The sequence below is a fragment of the Balaenoptera borealis genome (assembly GCF_965194805.1).
Source record: "Balaenoptera borealis genome assembly, chromosome: 16".
NCBI classification, from domain to species: Eukaryota; Metazoa; Chordata; class Mammalia; order Artiodactyla; family Balaenopteridae; genus Balaenoptera; species Balaenoptera borealis.
The window spans coordinates 66,629,160-66,647,004 of record NC_138872.1 but is presented as its reverse complement, the minus strand read 5'-3'; the positions used below and the strand labels follow the sequence as shown (position 1 = coordinate 66,647,004).

At 41.0% G+C, this 17,845-nt stretch overlaps 1 protein-coding gene across 12 annotated transcripts in view; it reads left to right on the top strand.

The window, feature by feature from the left end:
- The window catches only part of DNAH3 (dynein axonemal heavy chain 3), a 208,869-nt gene that overhangs the window by 37,837 nt on the left and 153,187 nt on the right, over nucleotides 1-17,845 (top strand). For 10 of the 12 annotated variants that reach the window (XR_014236086.1, XM_082362351.1, XM_082362354.1 and 7 more), the window contains 2 exons: nucleotides 9,941-10,125; nucleotides 11,380-11,503. Coding sequence is in view for 10 of the 12 variants with exons in the window: in XM_082362351.1 (XP_082218477.1) it covers nucleotides 9,941-10,125; nucleotides 11,380-11,503 (309 nt within the window). In the remaining 2 variants the exon portion in view is untranslated. Of the gene's footprint in view, nucleotides 1-9,940; nucleotides 10,126-11,379; nucleotides 11,504-17,845 lie in introns of those variants that run through there. The other 2 variants (XM_082362359.1, XM_082362353.1) reach the window with 2 other exon arrangements.

Genomic DNA, 17,845 nt, shown 5'->3' with positions numbered 1-17,845 from the left:
TGTTTATTTGAGATGTTTCTTGTTTCTTGAGGTGAGATTGATTTGCTATAAACTTCCTTCTTAGAACTGCTTTTGCTGCATCCCATCAGTTTTGGGTCACTGTGTTTTCATTGTCATTTGTTCCTATGTATTATTTATTTCGACTTTGGTTTCTTCAATGACCTCTTGGTTATTTAGCAGTGCACTGTTTAGCCTCCATGTGTTTGTGTTTTTTACAGTTTTTTTCCTTTAGTTGATTTCAAATCTGATGGCGTTGTGGTCAGAAAAGATGCTTGATACGATTTCAATTTTCTTAAATTTACCGAGGCTTGATTTGTGACCCAAGATATGATCTACCTTGGAGAATGTTCCGTGTGCACTTGAGAAGAATGTGCATTCTTCTGCTCTTGGGTGGAATGTCCTATAAATATCGATTAAATCTGTCTGGTCTATTGTGTCATTTAAAGCTTGTTTCCTTATTTATTTTCTGTCTGGATGATCTGTCCCTTGGTGTAAGTGGGGTTTTAAAGTCCCCCACTATATTTGTGTTACTGTCGGTTTCCCCTTTTATGGCTGTTAGCATTTGCCTTATGTATTTAGGTGCTCCTATGTTAGGTGCATAAATATTTATGATTGTTATATCTTCTTGGATTGATCCCTTGATCATTATGTAGTGTCCTTCCTTATCTCTCGTAACAGTCTTCATTTTATCTGATATGACTATTGCTACTCCAGCTTTCTTTTGATTTCCATTTGCATGGAATATCTTTTTTCATCCCCTCACTTTCAGTCTATATGTGTCCCTAGGTCTGAAGTGGGTCTCTTGTAGACAGCATATATATGGGTCTTGTTTTTGTATACATTCAGCGAGCCTCTGTCTTTTGCTTGGAGCATTTAATCCATTTACATTCAAAGTAATTATCGATATGTATGTTCCTATTACCATTTTCTGAATTGTTTTGCATTTGTTTTTGTGGATCTTTTCTTCTCTTGTGTTTCCCACCTAGAGAAGTTCCTTTAGCATTTGTTGTAAAGCTGGTTTGGTGGTGCTGAATTCTCTTAACTTTTTCCTGTCTGTTAAACTTTTGATTTCTCTGTCAAATCTAAATGAGATCCTTGTGGATTGGCGTAATCTTTGTTGTAGGTTTTTCCCTTTCATCACTTTAAATATACCCTGCCACTCCCTTCTGTCCTGCAGAGTTTCAGCTGAAAAATCAGCTGATAACCTTATGGGGATTCCCTTGTGTGCTATTTTTTGCTTTTTCCTTGCTGCATTTAATATTTTTTCCTTGAATTTATTTTTTGTTAGTTTGATTAATATGTCTTGCTATGTTTCTCCTAGGGTTTATCCTGTATGGGACTCTTTGCGCTTCCTGGACTTGGGTGACTATTTCCCTTCGCATGTTAGGGAACTTTTCGACTATAATCTTTTCAAATATTTTTTCAGACGGTTTCTCTTTCTCTTCTGCTTCTGGGACCCCTTTAATTTGAATGTTGGTGCATTATTAAATGTTGTCCCAAAGGTCTCTGAGACTGTCCTCAATTCTTTTCATTCTTTTTTCTTAATTCTGCTCCTTGGCAGTTATTGCCACCATTCTACCTTCAAGCTCACTTATCCATTCTTCTGCCTCAGTTATTCTGCTATTGATTCCCTCTAGAGTATTTTTAATTTCAATTATTGTATTGTTCATCACTGTTTGTTTGTTCTTTAGTTCTTCTAAGTCTTTGTTAAACATTTCTTGTATTTTCTCGATCCATGCTTCCATTCTATTTCCAAAATTTTGGATTATCTTTACTATCATTACTCTGAATTCTTTTTCAGGTAGGTTGCTTATTTCCTCTTCATTTTTTTGGGCTTTTAGGTTTTTACCTTGCTCCTTCATCTGTAAGATATTTTTTTGTCATCTCATGTTTTTTCAATGGGTGGGTCTGTGTTCCTGTCTTACTAGTTGTTTGGCCTGAGACGTCCAGCACTGGAGTTTCCAGATAGTTGGGTGGAGCCGTGTCTTGGTGCCGAGATGAGGACCTCTGGGAGACCTCACTCTGATGAATATTCCCTGGGGTCTGAGGTTCTCTATCAGTCGAGCAGTTTGGACTTGGCACTCCCACCACAGGAGCTCAGGCCCGACCCTCGGCCTGGGAGCCAAGACCCTGCAAGCTGTGTGGCACAGGAAATAAGAAAAAACAAAGAAGAACAATAACAAAGAGTAAAAAAGAAAATAAAGTTAGAAAAATTTAAAAATCTATTAGAAAAAATAAAAATGTAAATGAAACAACAACAAGGTAAAACAGGGTTCAAGGTGGCAGAGTAGAAGGATGTGCGCTCACTCCCTCTTGTGAGAGCACCAGAATCACAACTCACTGCTGAACAATCATCAACAGGAAGACTCTGGGACTCACCAAAAAAGATACCCACATCCAAAGACAAAGCAGAAGCTGCCATGAGATGGCAGGAGGTGCACAATCACAATAAAATCAAATCCTGTAACCTCTGGGTGGGTGACTCACAAACTAGAGAACAGTTATATGACAGAAGTCCTCCCACTGGAGTGAAGGTTCTGAGCCCAACGTCAGGCTACCCAACCTGAGGGTCCAGCAATAGGAGGAGGAATTCCCAAGAATCAGACATTGAAGGCTGGTGGGATTTGATTGCAGGACTTTGACAGGACTGGGGGAAACAGAGACTCCACTCTTCGAGGGCACACACAAAGTAGTGTGTGCATCAAGACCCAGGGGGAAGGAGCAGTGACCCCATAGGAGATTGAACCAGACCTACCTGCTAGTGTTGGAGGGTCTTCTGCAGAGGCGGGGGGTGGCTGTGGCTCACCACAGGGACAAGGACACTGGCAGCAGAAGTTCTGGGAAGTACTCCTTAGCATGAGCCCTCCTGGAGTCCGCCATTAACCCCACCAAGAGCCTGTAGGCTCCAGTGCTGGTTGCCTCAGACCAAACAACCAACAAGGAGGAAACTCAGCCCCACCCATCAGCAGACAAGCCAATTAAAGTTTTAATGAGCTCTGCCCACCAGAGCAACACCCAGCTCTACCCACCACCAGTCCCTCCCGTCAGGAAGCTTGCAGAAGCCTCTTAGATAGCCTCATCTACCAAAGGGCAGACAGCAGAAGCAAGAAGAACTACAATCCTGCAGCCTGTGGAACGAAAACCACATTCACAGAAAGATAGACAAAGTGAAAAGGCAGAGGACTTTTTACCAGATGAAGGAACAAGATAAAACCCGAGAAAAACAACTAAATGAAGTGGAGATAGATAGGCAACCTTCCAGAAAAAGAATTCAGAATAATGATAGTGAAGATGATCCAGGACCTTGGAAAAAGAATGGAGGCAAAGATCGAGTAGATGCAAGACCTGTTTAACAAAGACCTAGAAGAATTAAAGAACAAACACCTAGAAGAATTAAAGAAGAAACAAACAGAGATGAACCATATAATAACTGAAATGAAAAATACAGTAGAAGGAATCAATAGCAGAATAACTGAGGCAGAAGAACGGATATGTGACCTGGAAGACAGAATGGTGGAATTCACTTCTGTGGAACAAAATAAAGAAAAAGGAATGAAAAACAATGAAAACAGCCTAAGAGACCTCTGGGACAACACTAAATGCACCCACATTCACATTATAGGGGTCCCAGAAGGAGAAGAGAGAGAGAAAGGACCCGAGAAAATATTTGAAGAGATTATGGTCGAAAAGTTCCCTAACGTGGGAAAGGAAATAGCCACCCAAGTCTAGGAAGCACAGAGAGTCCCAGGAGGGATAAACCCAAGGAGACACACGCTGAGACACATAGTAATCAAGTTGACAAAAATTAAAGACAAAGAAAAGTTATTAAGAGCAACAAGGGAAAAATGACAAATAATATACAAGAGAACTCCCATAAGGTTAACATCTGATTTCTTAGCAGAAACTCTAAAGCCAGAAGGCAGTGGCACAATATATTTAAAGTGATGAAAGGGAAGAACATACAACCAAGATTACTCTACCTGGTAAGGATCTCATCCAGATTTAATGGAGAAATCAAAAGCTTTACAGACAAGCAAAAGCTAAGAGAATTCAGCACCACCAAACCAGCTCTACAACAAATGCTAAAGGAACTTCTCTAAGTGGGAAACACAAGAGAAGAGAATGACCTACAAAAACAAACCCAAAACAATTCAGAAAATGGTAATAGGAACATACATATCGATAATTACCTTAAATGTGAGTGGATTAAATGCTCCAACCAAAAGACAGAGGCTCACTGAATGTATACAAAACAAGAGCCATATATATGCTGTCTACAAGAGACCCACTTCAGACCTAGGGACTCATACAGACTGAAAGTGAGGGGATGGAAAAAGATATTCCATGCAAATGGAAATCAAAAGAAAGCTGGAGTAACAATACTCATATCAGATAAAATAGACTTTAAAATAAAGACTATTACAAGAGACAAGGAAGGATACTACATAATGATCAAGGGATCAATCCAAGAAGAAGATATAACAATCATATTTGCACCCAACATAGGAGCACCTCAATACATAAGGCAAATGCTAACAGCTATAAAAGAGGAAACTGACAGTGACACAGTAATAGTGGGGGATTTTAACACCTCACTTACACCAATGGACAGATCATCCAGACAGAAGATTAATAAGGAAACACAAGCTTTAAATGACACAATAGACCAGATAGATATAATTGATATTTATAGGACATTCCATCTGGAAACAGCAGACTACACTTTCTTCTCAAGTGCACACAGAACATTCTCCAGGATAGATCACATCTTGGGTCACAAATCAAGCCTCGGTAAATTTAAGAAAATTGAAATCATATCAAGCATCTTTTCCGACCACAATGCTGTGAGATTAGAAATGAATTACAGGGCAAAAAACATTAAAAACACAAACACGTGGAGGCTAAACAATATGTTACTAAATAACCAAGCGATCACTGAAGAAATCAAAGGGGAAATCAAAAAATACCTAGAAACAAATGACAATGAAAACATGACGACTCACAACTTATAGGATGCAGCAAAAGCAGTTCAGAGGGAAGTTTATAGCAATAGAATCCTGCCTCAAGAAACAAGAAACATCTCAAATAAACAATCCAACGTTACACCTAAAGGGACTAGAGAAAGATGAACAAACAAAACCCAAAGTTAGTAGAAGAAAAGAAACCATAAAGATCAGAGCAGAAATAAATGAAAGAGAAACAAAGAAAACAATAGCAAAGATCAGTAAAACTAAAAGCTGGTTCTTTGAGAAGATAAACAAAATTGATAAACCACTAGCCAGACTCATCAAGAAAAAAAGGGAGAAGATTCAAATCAATAGAATTAGAAATGAAAAAGGAGAAGTAACAACTGACACTGCAGAAATACAAAGGATCATGAGAGATTACTACAAGCAGCTCTATGCCAATAAAATGGACACCCTGGAAGAAATGGAAAAATTCTTAGAAAAACACAACCTTCCGAGACTGAACCAGGAAGAAATAGAAAATATGGGATTGACATATATACACTAATATGTATAAAATAGATAACTAATAAGAATTTGCTGTATTAAAAAAATAAATAAAATAAAATTCAACAACAACAAAAAAAGAATTTAGGTGGAACTGGTAGAAAATGGAGTGGGCAGAATTAGAAATAACATTTCTTATATATAACCTTCTGTGTTTTTAATAGAATGTAAGATTTTTACCCTAAGGATGGTATTGTTGACAGTGGCATATTGAAAGCCACATTTTATATTGTTCCAATATTTAAATGGAAATCTGAATTGACTTTTATGTGAATTTATTCCTGAAAATCCATGCTGAAGGACATTGGAGTGTGGATCATCAAAAAGTTTCTAGCTTTTGTAAATAAAGTTGTAATGAACAATTGTAAAAAAAAAAAAAAAAGAAGCAAGGTAAAACAACCACAACAGCAAAACAAAACAAAACAAAAAACTGGAAAAGGCCTTGGCTGTGTAGAACTGGGGGACCTTAGGTCCAGCCGGGGCTTAGGCAGGGGCAGGGCCTAGGCTCAGGACCAGAGCGGAGGTAAAAGGCAGGGGGTGGGGTGGTAGTGCCTAGGCTCAGTGCAGCCAGAGGAGGCCTTGGAGTGCTGAGGATCAGGCCTCGGACCTCAGCAGGTCCCCTGGGGCCAGAGTGGGCAGGGGAAATACTGGCCTGTTTCCTTCTGATCCTCCTATCCCCCGAGTGTCTCTCTCCCTTCCTGCTGGCTGATCTCACCTTGGATGGGCCCCTCCCAAGCGAGTGTGGGAACCCCTCCCCTCCCCCAGCTTCCCATTAAGGGCACTGACCCTGTCTACGCTCTACTTTTCCTCCCTCCTCCCTTCCTCCCACGCCCCCAGGGCCCACGCAGCAGGAAGGGGCCTCGGAGGGCAGAGGATCGGGCCCTGGACCTCAGCAGGCTCCCCGGGCCCAAGTGGGCAGGGGAAACGCTGACTGTGTTCCCTTCTGACCCTCCGATACCCAGAGGGTCTCTCCCCATCCACACTGATCCCCTCGCTGTGGGTGTGTCCCTCCAGGCATGGGAGCCCCTCCCCTCCCCCAGCCACCCCTCAGGGGCGCCTGTCCTGTCCAGCCTCCACTTCTCCTTCCCCCTCCCTCCCCCCACGTCCTACCCAGTCGCTTGTGGGTTCCTCCTGTCCCCTTAGGTGTCCAAGGTCCCCCACCAGCACCTGGTAGGTGCCCTAGTGGTGAGGACACATGAACTCCGTGTCCTCCTACTCTGCCATCTTGACTCCCCCCGCCTCTTTACTTTCATATAGAACACTTCATTCTTGTCACGGCTGATCACCAAATGTGTGGAGGATTTTCTCCACACCGCGCAATTCTGTAACACCAGCTAGGTGCCCTACAATTCAACTTAATTCTGACACTGTCTACCCAGAGATAGCATCAGCTTGCACAGGTTAAGAGCTCAGTCCTATAAAAATGCCCCCCCATTACTTCAGACGCCAGTCACAAGTCCAGGTTGTCACCTTGCCTCTGATCAACCAGCTATAGATTGAAGGTTCCAATGACCCCCTTCTTGGGTTTGATTAATTTGCTCCAAGCTTCTAATCATGGCTCGGTGTTTCCGGTGACCCACTCCTCATCCAGGAGCCATCTAGGAGCCCACCCTGAGTCACCTCACTAGAAGAAAAGATACTCTTATTATCCATGAAATTACAGAGGTTTCATGGGCTCTGTGCTAGGAACCAGGGGCAGAGACCAATATATATTTTTCCTTTATTTCACAGTGGGTCTGCTACCACTCTTCTGGGCCCTTGCAAGAAGCTAATAGGTTAGCCACATGATATTTACTCTATGCTTTCTCATACAAAAGGGAAGAAGAATGGATCCTTATCAGAGGGAGTCTATCACACTGAGAGGATCTACCTATATTAGACCAGGCTACATGCTGCAACAAGGAGAACCAAGATGTCATGATTGAAAATAATAGTTTATTCTTGCTCGGGATAGCTCCAGGTTGGCGGGGAGACATATTGTGTGCATTCAGAGACTCAAGGAGATGGTGACTTTACATCTTTAACATATAGCCTTCAAGGTCATTCTAAGTGTTGATATCCTAGACTGTTGGCAGGAAGAAAGAGCATGGAGGAATATGCAAGGACAGTTTCATGTGCTCTCCCTGAAAGTGATACTTATCACTGCTTCCTACTTCCCACTGACTGGAACTCAATCACATGACCATACCTACTATGGACTGAATTGTGTCTCCCCCAGATTCATATGTTGAAGCCTGTCTTAGTCCATTCAGGCTGCTATAACTGACTACCATTGGCTGAGTAGCTTATAAACAATAGAAATCTATTTCTAACAGTTCTGGTGGCTGGGAAGTCCAAAATCAAGGCTCTAGCAGATTTGTTGTTAGTTGAGAGCCTGCTTCCTTGTTCACAGACCACCATCTTCTCATTGTATCCTCACATGGAAGAATGGGTGAGGGGTCTCTGGGGTCTCTTTTGTAAAAACACTAATCCCATTCATGAGAGCATAGCCCTCATGACCTAATTATCTCCCAAAGGCCACCTCAAAATAACTGTTACAGGCTTGAGGACACAGGGGGGAAGGGGAAGCTGGGACAAAGTGAGAGAGTAGCATTGACATATATACAGTACCAAATGTAAAATGGATGGCTAGTGGGAAGCTGTTGCATAGCACAGGGAGATCAGCTCGATGCTTTGTGATGACCTAAAGGGGTGAGACAGGGAGGGTGAGAGAGAGGCTCAAGACGGAGAGGATATGGGGATATATGTATACATATAGCTGATTCACTTTGTTGTTGTACAGCAGAAACTAACACAACATTGTAAAGCAATTATACTCCAATAAAGATAAAAAATTTTAAAAAGTACTGTTACATTAGGGATTAAGTTTCAACATACAAATTTTGGGAATACACAAACATTCAGTCTATAGCAAAGCACTAATGCCCTATGTGACTGTATTTGGAGACAGGGCCTATAAGGAGATAATAAGACTAAAGAAGGTAAAAGGATGAGGCCCTAATCCATTAGGGTTGGTGCCCTTACAAGAAGAGAAACAGACAGAGCTCCTTTCCTCTCCACCATGTGAGGACACAGCGAAAAGGCGGCTATCTGCAAGTCAGGAAGAGAGCCTTCACTAGGGACCAAATAGGTCAGTACCTTGACCTTGGACTTCCCAGCCTCTAGAACTATGAGAAAATACATTTTTGTTGTTTAAACCACCCAGTCTGTAATATTTGTTATGGTAGTCCAAACTGACTGGTAAAATACTCAAGTAAAAATACAGAGGAGTCTGGGAAATATAATCCAGCTCTGAGTCCAAAAGTGGAGAATACTATGAATTCATGTAGCACAATAGATAAGTTTTCTGTATAGCAAGTTTCTGAATTGTATAAAAACTCATTTCTAAAATCCCAGCATCATCTGTAAAGATGTTTTAATCATTTTCTCATCAGTTTGATACAATTAGCTCAATTGTGGAGGGGTCTCCACACATTAAGAAGGAATATCAAGGACTGAAAACATTGAGAGGAGTGGTTTTTATCTATCTATAGTGTATGACCATCAACATGTAATGATCAATTAATAATAACAAAAACTATTATAGCTATTATTGCTAACATTTCTTGAGGGCTGCTAGGCATGTGCTAGGCATGGATGTGTTGCAAATAATTTGTTCCTAATTGTAGTTAAAATGCTGAAGACTGTCATTCATTAGCTTTTGTATAAATTAGAGCATATTCAAATTATCCCTATAATAACATATTTTTTCACAGTCTTGTGTTTGAGGATAAGTGGGCAGTTAGATCTAGTGGTCCCAGTAGTTGAATGTAAATTCTTCTATGCCACCAGGAATTACCTGCAGCACGTGAGGATAAACTTGCTGGTGTATTGTTAAGAGGAGTGATTACAAATTAATTTAGGGTTCTACTTCAACATAAAATTGAGGAGTTGCTGCTGTTGGTAGTGGTGATATTCGTTATTGTTTTGGTCTAAATCTGTATTTTACCCGTGGTATATCTGTTAAGAGTATAAGCTTTGGAATGAATTAAACTAGTTCAAATCCTGGCTCTAACATCTACACATCATGTTGCTTTGGATAAAGTTACTCAGCCTCCCTTTCTTCCATTATAAAATGTTGATAATAATAGTTCCTAACTCTTGGAATTTTCGTGAAGATTAAATGAGTTAATGTTCATTCAGTGATTAGAATGGGGCATGGCACATAGTAAAGGGCCTAGTACATGTCATATATTATTATCATTTCTACTGTTATTATTTCTAAAATATGGTATGTATGTGAATATTATCCATCAAGAATTTTCAGGTAGAGAAAAGTTGGAAAACATTGTTCTAGTCTCCAATTAGGAACCATGTTTATTTAGTATAGTGGGTCTTATAAGAAAGCTATTTTTAGATAATGATGATGGCTGTTTCTTTCCCTGCAGCATCTGTAATCAGTACAGCATGGTTGCAGACAAAGTCAGTGAGATTCCTGTCAACACTAGGGAGCTAGTATTCCTCATTCAATTCTTAAAGAAATCCAGCGATGTCACCGTGTTCAAACTGAGGCGGCAACTTAGAGATGCAGCTGAACGGCTAGAGTTCCTGATGGACTATGCAGACTTGCCCCGTAAGTGCAATGTCATGTGTGTACATGCAACTGTATGTGTATATTTATATTTTTAGGGATAAGGAGCCAGGGGAAGGAGAGTTAGCAATTCTACCACTAAATATCAGTATCGGGAGAGCTACTTTTCAAGTGTGTCCATATAGTAGAGGCACTAATTCCACACTTATCCACCGGAATTTGAATCAAAGAGAATCTTACTGTTAGACAAAAAGAAGAAATATCTAAGGGACTTGACTTGTTCTTAGATGCCTGTCTTTGCATCTTGTGCCTGGTGTTTCTGGAAAAGTCACTTTCAAATGCAGAGTCCTTTTATAAGTGGGTAGGTTGCATTCATCTATAATCTAAATACAATCCCACCTTTGAGGAGGCCAGGACACTTTCCTTCATGCTCCTGCATATATTAAAAGGAAGGAAATGATCAGGGCCCCTTCAAGGCTTATTGAGCCAAGTTAGGACTCAGTAAGGACCTAACTTTGTAAGGACCAGGTTCTGAAGGAAAAACTAATATGCCCTCTACAGGCCAAGTTTCAGAGCCTTTTTCCATCTGGAAATACCTGTGACTTACCTGGTGTTCACAATGTTTAGGGGGGATGGTTATGGAAGGTAGAGATAGGGACTGGGAGTGAAAAGTGGTCCACCATAACCATCCACCTGCACATTCATGAGCTGTGCTCTTGACCATGTGAACACACACTGGACTCTCTCACTGTGGTCTCTGCCTCCTAAATTCCCAAGGGTACAGAGGGAACCCAGGGCATTTTAACTGACCAGAGCCATAAAATGGGTAGGGCATCTGGCACTGATATTATCACTGCCCTTTAACTAAAAGGGAGACTGAAACTCAGATGAGGTGAAATAGTTTAAAGAATAGTACTGAACTTCAACCTAGGTTTCTACTCAGACCTAGCCTGGGAAGATAATGAAGCACAGTGGTTAGAACATAGGCTTTGGAGTTGGTTAGACTTAGACCTGGGTTTGAAATCTGCTCTGCTGTCTCTTACTGGTGTGACCTTGACCACTTGGCTTAACTTTGTTTCCCATCTGTAAAAACGAGGATGATAATACCGTCTACCTTCTAGCCTGGCCTGTGGAAAGTGTTCAATAAATGTTGGCTATCATTCATCAATAATGGGCCCATTCATTAATTGCCACCCCCATACTCACTTCTGTTGACCTCTTGTTCTGCTGAATTAATTCCCTGCGAGTTGACCTATGCTGGGCATTGTCCTAGAACAGACTGTGTGTGTTTTGCAGAAGAGGATATCAAACTGAACAGTACTCTGTTCCTCTGGCCAGACCAGATTGAAGATATCTTTGAAAACAGCCGAAACCTTCTCCTTAGCAAGAGGGATCAGGCAGAGATGGACCTCATTAAAAGGTACAGGGAAAGTCTGAGGTTGTTTTCGAAATGATACCCAGCTTCATAACATGCTACATGTTCCTGGTTCTGTCTAGAGCCACCCCACCCAGCAGTGCGTGGGTGAAGTCTCAAGACAATTGGTGGAGAAGGAATTTCCTTTTGTTTCCCATTGAAGTATGTTCTCTTTAAGCCTGCTTCACTGTAGTGATGCCGGCCAATGCCTTCTCTCCCTGCCTTGAACAATTGGAATTTAGTGGTGCAGAAAGAAAAACACAAAAATAGTAACATGTAATAATAGCCTCACAATAATAATAGCAAAATTGTCAGCCTTACATTGGAGACTACAGATATGTGAGATATCAAGATAGGATAATAAAGGCATGGTTGGAGGCTGAGAAATTGCCTGTTTTGCAGCTGGTCTCGTTCGGTGCTAATGTGCCTGTAATCATTTATTCATTGAGTATTTATTATGGATTTTTACTATGTGCTATGCTCTATTCTAGACACATAAGTGTGTTTGACTGCTAAATAAATATTTTAATGCAGTGACAAAGAAAATATTGCACACTGAAAAAGTCAGACAATATCAAGTGAAGTGGGCCAAGTACCACGTATATGGTAAAGACACACCTGTGTGCATGTGCGTGCGCACACACACAAACACACACATCCCAGCTTGTAACACTTTGTTTAGGAACTGCAGATTCATACCAGTTACCATCCCCATCACACGTGAAACTCCCACTACCTAACTTTAGGTTCCATAATCCCTGCAAATACTCAGGAGAAAGGAAAAGGGTAGATAAAAGCAGGGATTTCTACACAGAATGGAAGTTTGGGCTGAAGGATAAACCCACTTAGTTGCTACCTTCAAAATATGACTTGGGTCTGTTTCCCAGAAAAACAACAACAACAACAAAAGATGTGTGTGTGCGAGTATTTGTTTCTTCCTACAGCCTTCTCCTTCCTCTACCTAAATGGCTACTGTCCCCAGAACCCAGAATTTAGCCCAATGAGTAGAACTGATTTCTTTTAACTAATAGATTTTTATTTTTAGAACAGTTTTAGGTTCACAAAAAAATTGAGCACAAAGTATAGGATCCCCCTATACCCCCTCACCCCTTACACACAGCCTCCCCCATGGAACTGAGTTTTGATGCCTCACCAAGAAGCAGACATTTTGTAAGTTAGATGAAAAGCAGCAAATTTCTTCATCTTTTTGAGCCTCAGTGTCCTCATCTGGAAAATGGGATAGTAGAACCAATCTCAGATCATCTCATTTTATGAGAGGTGTCATTGTATTGAAGGATGAAATGAAATGGTCTGAAGTGGCGCCTAGGTGGTGTCCAGCACATGACAGGCATTCAAGAGTGGTCAGCTTCTTTTGCACTTAAACAATGACTTCTTTGGGGAGAAAATGCTTCTTAACTTCCAAACCACTACCTTGTGAGTGTACTTCTAGAACATTACTCTAAGACCATTTACAGTAACTGTTGAAGTTAAGAGGAGTGAGGGGTGTCTCCTGAAGAAATGGGAACAAGTGTCATTTATGATGAGAGGAGAGTGCCAAGCTTCTTCTTGGAGGGGCAACTCTAGCTTGACCCCATCAACTGGTCCCTGAGCTCTCAACCACAGAGCTCAACAGAGGAGCAGCTCTAGGGGATGCCTGCAGCCCTGGGCTCAGCCCTCTCTTTGGTGAAGTCTTAAACTTGCTGTCCATCAATATTGCATAAATCCTGAGAAAAACCTTTGAGGAGGGCTTAACAATATTCATTTATTCATTCATCTTCTGTGGAAACAATCCCATTCCCTCTCTAAGAGACTTGACCTTATTTTTCCAGCCCATGATAATTTTTTGGCTTCAATGCTTATTTTTCTCCACTTGCTGTCCCCACTCCCTCTCCCAGTTTCTTTTCCACCTTTCCTCTGTCCACTCCATGCCTGGTTGGCTGATACCTGCAGTCTGTAGCCTCTGGCTCCCGTGTCTGTTGGATCCAGACAGGGCCAGGCCAGTGGAGAGCACTCAGGAGGTTAGAGAGGGACTGCTGGGCTTCTTCCCCTCTCCCTCCCTGCTTGTTCCTGGGGTTCTGGCCGGTAGCTGCCTCCCTCCTGGATGACAGTTCTTGCTCCTCCGTGGTTCCAGTTCTCACTGTCCCCTCGGCCCTAGGGATCATAATGGCTTCCCTCTGAGGCTAGTCTCTGGGTGCTTCACTCTCCCCTCTTTGTTCCTTTAACCCTACCCACATCTCACCTCTGTAAGTAGTCCCTTAATTAAAGTCTCTTTCTTTGAACATCAGAGTGAATTCTATTTCCTGCCAGAATTCTGACCAATCCACCATTTTAAAATTCTTGCATTATTCTCCCATAGACTCCAGGTGGTCCCACATATAGAACTCAATTTACTTAACTGAATTTCCTGAGTATCTACTATTTACTAATGACATACATTTATATATGTATATATTATGGACATGAAAGCACTTTAGAAACTGTAATGTGCTAAGCAATTATAAAAAATTTAAAACAGTACAAACTGTCAGTTATAAACAGTACAAACTGTCAGTTATGTTACAGGGATGTAATGCACAGCACAAGGAATAGAGTCAATATTTTATAATAACTTTGTATGGTGTATAATCTATAAAAATATCAAATCACTGTGTTATACACCTGAGACCAATATATCAATAATATTGTTAGTCAACTATACTTCAATAAAATTAAAAAAAAGAAATTTAAAACAATAATAATCATAATATTTTACAATAATCACTGAGTTTGTGTACTATTTCCCTCTGGGAAGAATTCAAGAATGCTTTTATCGGAGATTTATCTTTGTGTGTGTGTCTGTGTTTGGAGCCTCAAGAAGAATCTTAACGATGTGAAAAGGCACCCAGCAGCACCTAACTGTGTAGATAACAGGAGAATCAGCTTTCCCCTCATTTTGTTCCACTCAGTGGTAGGTTCCACGGGCCTGGAAGTGACCTGGAATATACATGACAGACATCTCAGGAATGTGAGCTGCTCTTTGCCATAAGAGTGCATCTTCTGGGAAGAAAGAAAGGTGCCTTAGGGGGAGTACCCAGATTGTGTTCTGGGATCCAGATAGAGCACAGTGCCTTGCAAATAGCAGGTGCTTACTCTTTTGATGAATGAATGAATGAGTGAATGAATGAGATTTTTTTCCAGTAAGGATATTCTCTAAAATTAATACCTACCAGAGTCTGAAATCAGAGATTATTACAAAACAAAAATCTGAGAAGAAGCAGGCTGTCTTTCATAGCACTTACGTTCTCTATCTCTGAATCCTTAAGACTTTGGTGAAAAACAATCAGGGGAAGGAGAGGGTGGCAGTGGCCACCTTGCCCAGTTTCCTCTTGGGCTCCTGTCTCCATTCCTCTTCTCTGAGGATACAGAGAACAAAAGGGGCATGGGAGATGGAAGATAAAGCAGATAAATATGGAAGTTCTATGAAGGAAAAGAACAGGGAAACAGAGCACAGTGATTGCATTCAATGGGCAAGTCAGGGAAGGGCTCATGTAAATAAGACTTGAAGGATGAGAAGGATCCCATTAAGGGAAAATGTGGGGAGGGAGAGAGTAGAAGGGGGTCCTGTCCAGGCATCGAGCATAGAGTGAGCAATGGCTCCACCATGGGAATACCTTTGCCTAAGAAGGAGAGTAGCTATAAAAGGAGGCTGAAGAGTTAGAGGAGCACATCCTTGAAGTCATGGTAATGAGTTTGGGTTCCTTATTAAGTATGGTAGAAAGTCACTGATGGTTTTTAATCTGGGTACCAAAATGATCTAATTAATTTTTTCTTTTTATGGTTTGTTTACTTGAATCAGAATTCAAAAATGTCTACAGCATTACAATTGGTTTACATGTCTCTTAGATTTCCTTTTATCTGTAGGTCCCCCCTCCATCTCCTTTGGTTTTTTCCTTGTAATTTATTTATTAAAGAAACCAAGTCTTTTGTCCCCAGATCTAGACTTTCCTGATTGCACCTCTGTGGTGTCATTTAATATGTTCCTCTGTCCTCTGTATTTCCTATAAAATTTTAATAACTGATTTAAATCCTGTTACTAATCTTTGTCCCTGATCTCCTGTGCTAATAGGTAGCAAAGAAAATTTAAGTTTGTCTGTGAGCAAGAGTACTGCATGCAAATATGAGGAAAAAGAAAACGGAGTCAGCCATATTAATATCAGATAGAGTCAAAGTCAAGGCAAAAACATTAGTGATTCAAACATGGTTACTTAGGTGGGTGAAATAATGTTAAAGCAGTCATCAACCCTTTTATATCAAATAATTAATTAAAAATAAATGAAGTGAAACTTGAATAAGGAGGTAATGGAAGTAAATAATTAAGAACCTTAATTTGTTGGATATGTATCAAACCTTCTACTCTACAATGGAAAAAACTATTCTTAAATGCCCTTAGGGGGCTTCCCTGGTGGCGCGGTGGTTGAGAATCTGCCTGTCAATGCAGGGGACACGGGTTCGAGCCGTGGTCTGGGAAGATCCCACATGCCACGGAGCAAATAGGCCCGTGAGCCACAACTACTGAGCCTGCGCGTCTGGAGCCTGTGCTCCGCAACAAGAGAGGCCGCGACAGTGAGAGGCCCGCGCACCGCGATGAAGAGTGGCCCCCGCTTGCCGCAGCTAGAGAAAGCCCTTGCACAGAAACGAAGACCCAACACAGCCAAAAATAAATAAATAAATAAATTAATTTAAAAAAAAAATGTCCTTAGGGGACTTCCCTGGTGGCGCAGTGGTTAAGAATCTGCCTGCCAATGCAGGAACATGGGTTCGATCCCTGGTCCGGGGATATCCCACATGCTGTGGAACAACTAAGCTTGTGCACCACAGCTACTGAGCCTGCGCTGTACAGCCTGCAAGCCACAACTACTGAGCCCGTGTGCCACAACTACTGAAGCCCGCATGCTAGAACCCGTGCTTTGCAACAAGGGAAGCCACTGCAATGAGAAGCCTGCGCACTGCAACGAAGAGTAGCCCCTGCTCGCCATAACTAGAGAAAGCCCGCACGCGGCAACGAAGACCCAACACAGCCAAAAATAAATAAATAAATAAATAAATTTATTTTAAAAAATGTCCTTAGGACATTTACAAAAATTGACCATATTTTAGGAACTCCTTCCCAAGAAAAAATATTTAAAGAAGCAGAAACGATATTGACCATACTCTGTTATAATAGTGTGTATTAGTTATCTATTTCTGCATGACAAATCATTCTGAAAAATAGCAACTTAAAACATCAAACATTCATTATCTCACAGTTTCTGTGGGTCAGAAATCTAGGTGCAGCTTAGCAGTATACCTCTGGCTCAAGGTCTCTTATGAAGTTGCAGTCAGAATGTCAGCCAAGGCTGCAGTCTCATCTTAGGGCTCAACTGGGTGAGGATCTACATCCAGGCTCACTCACATGATTGTTAGTAGGATTCAGCTCCTCATATGCTGTTGGCCAGAAACTTCCCTCTATTCCTTGCTATATGGACCTCTCCATAGAGTAGCTCATAACATGGCAGCTGGCTTCCTTCAGAGAGAGAGAAAGAGAGAGAGAGAGGGAGAGAGACAGAGAGAAAGTCACAGTCTTTTTGTAACCTAATCTTGGGAGTAACATCCCATCACTTTTGCCATATTCTTTGTTAGAAGTGAGTTACTAGGTCTATCCCAACTCAAAAGGAGACAGTTACAGAAGGATATGAAGTACCAGGAGGTGTGGCTCTTTGGGGACCTTACCAGAGGCTGCTTACCACACAGTGCAATTAGAAATAAAACCCAAATCAAACCATTGAAAATTAACTCTCTTAAATTACTTTTAAGAAAAAAAGAACATAAAAACTGCCATAACAGAATTAAGTGTTCTTAAGATAATAGCCAAATTTATGGTATGTTACTATAGCTGTTCTGAATGGCAAATCCCCTTATTCATTCAATGAGTATTGATTGTTTTATGCCAGACACTCTTCTAAGTGCTGGAGATACAAAAAGGCAATAAGGAGGTTAAAACTGCATTGATAGAGTTTAAATTCTAGTGAATGAGACTAAACATTTTTATAGTGATTATTATGTACCAGGCTTAATTCTGAGCATTTTGTATACGTTAGCTTATTAAATACTAAAGTAGGTACTTTATCATACATCCCTGTTTTCTTTAGCTGAGGCATACAGAGGTCAAAGGACTTGACCAAGGTCACATAGCTACTGTGTTGCAATGTAGGGATTTGAACCTAACCTGTCCAGCTCTAGAACCTGTCCACTTAACACTGTGTTAATTTACCTCGTTAGGAAAAGGGAGAAGTAAATTTGAGAACTGCTTTGTTGATAATATGGATGAAG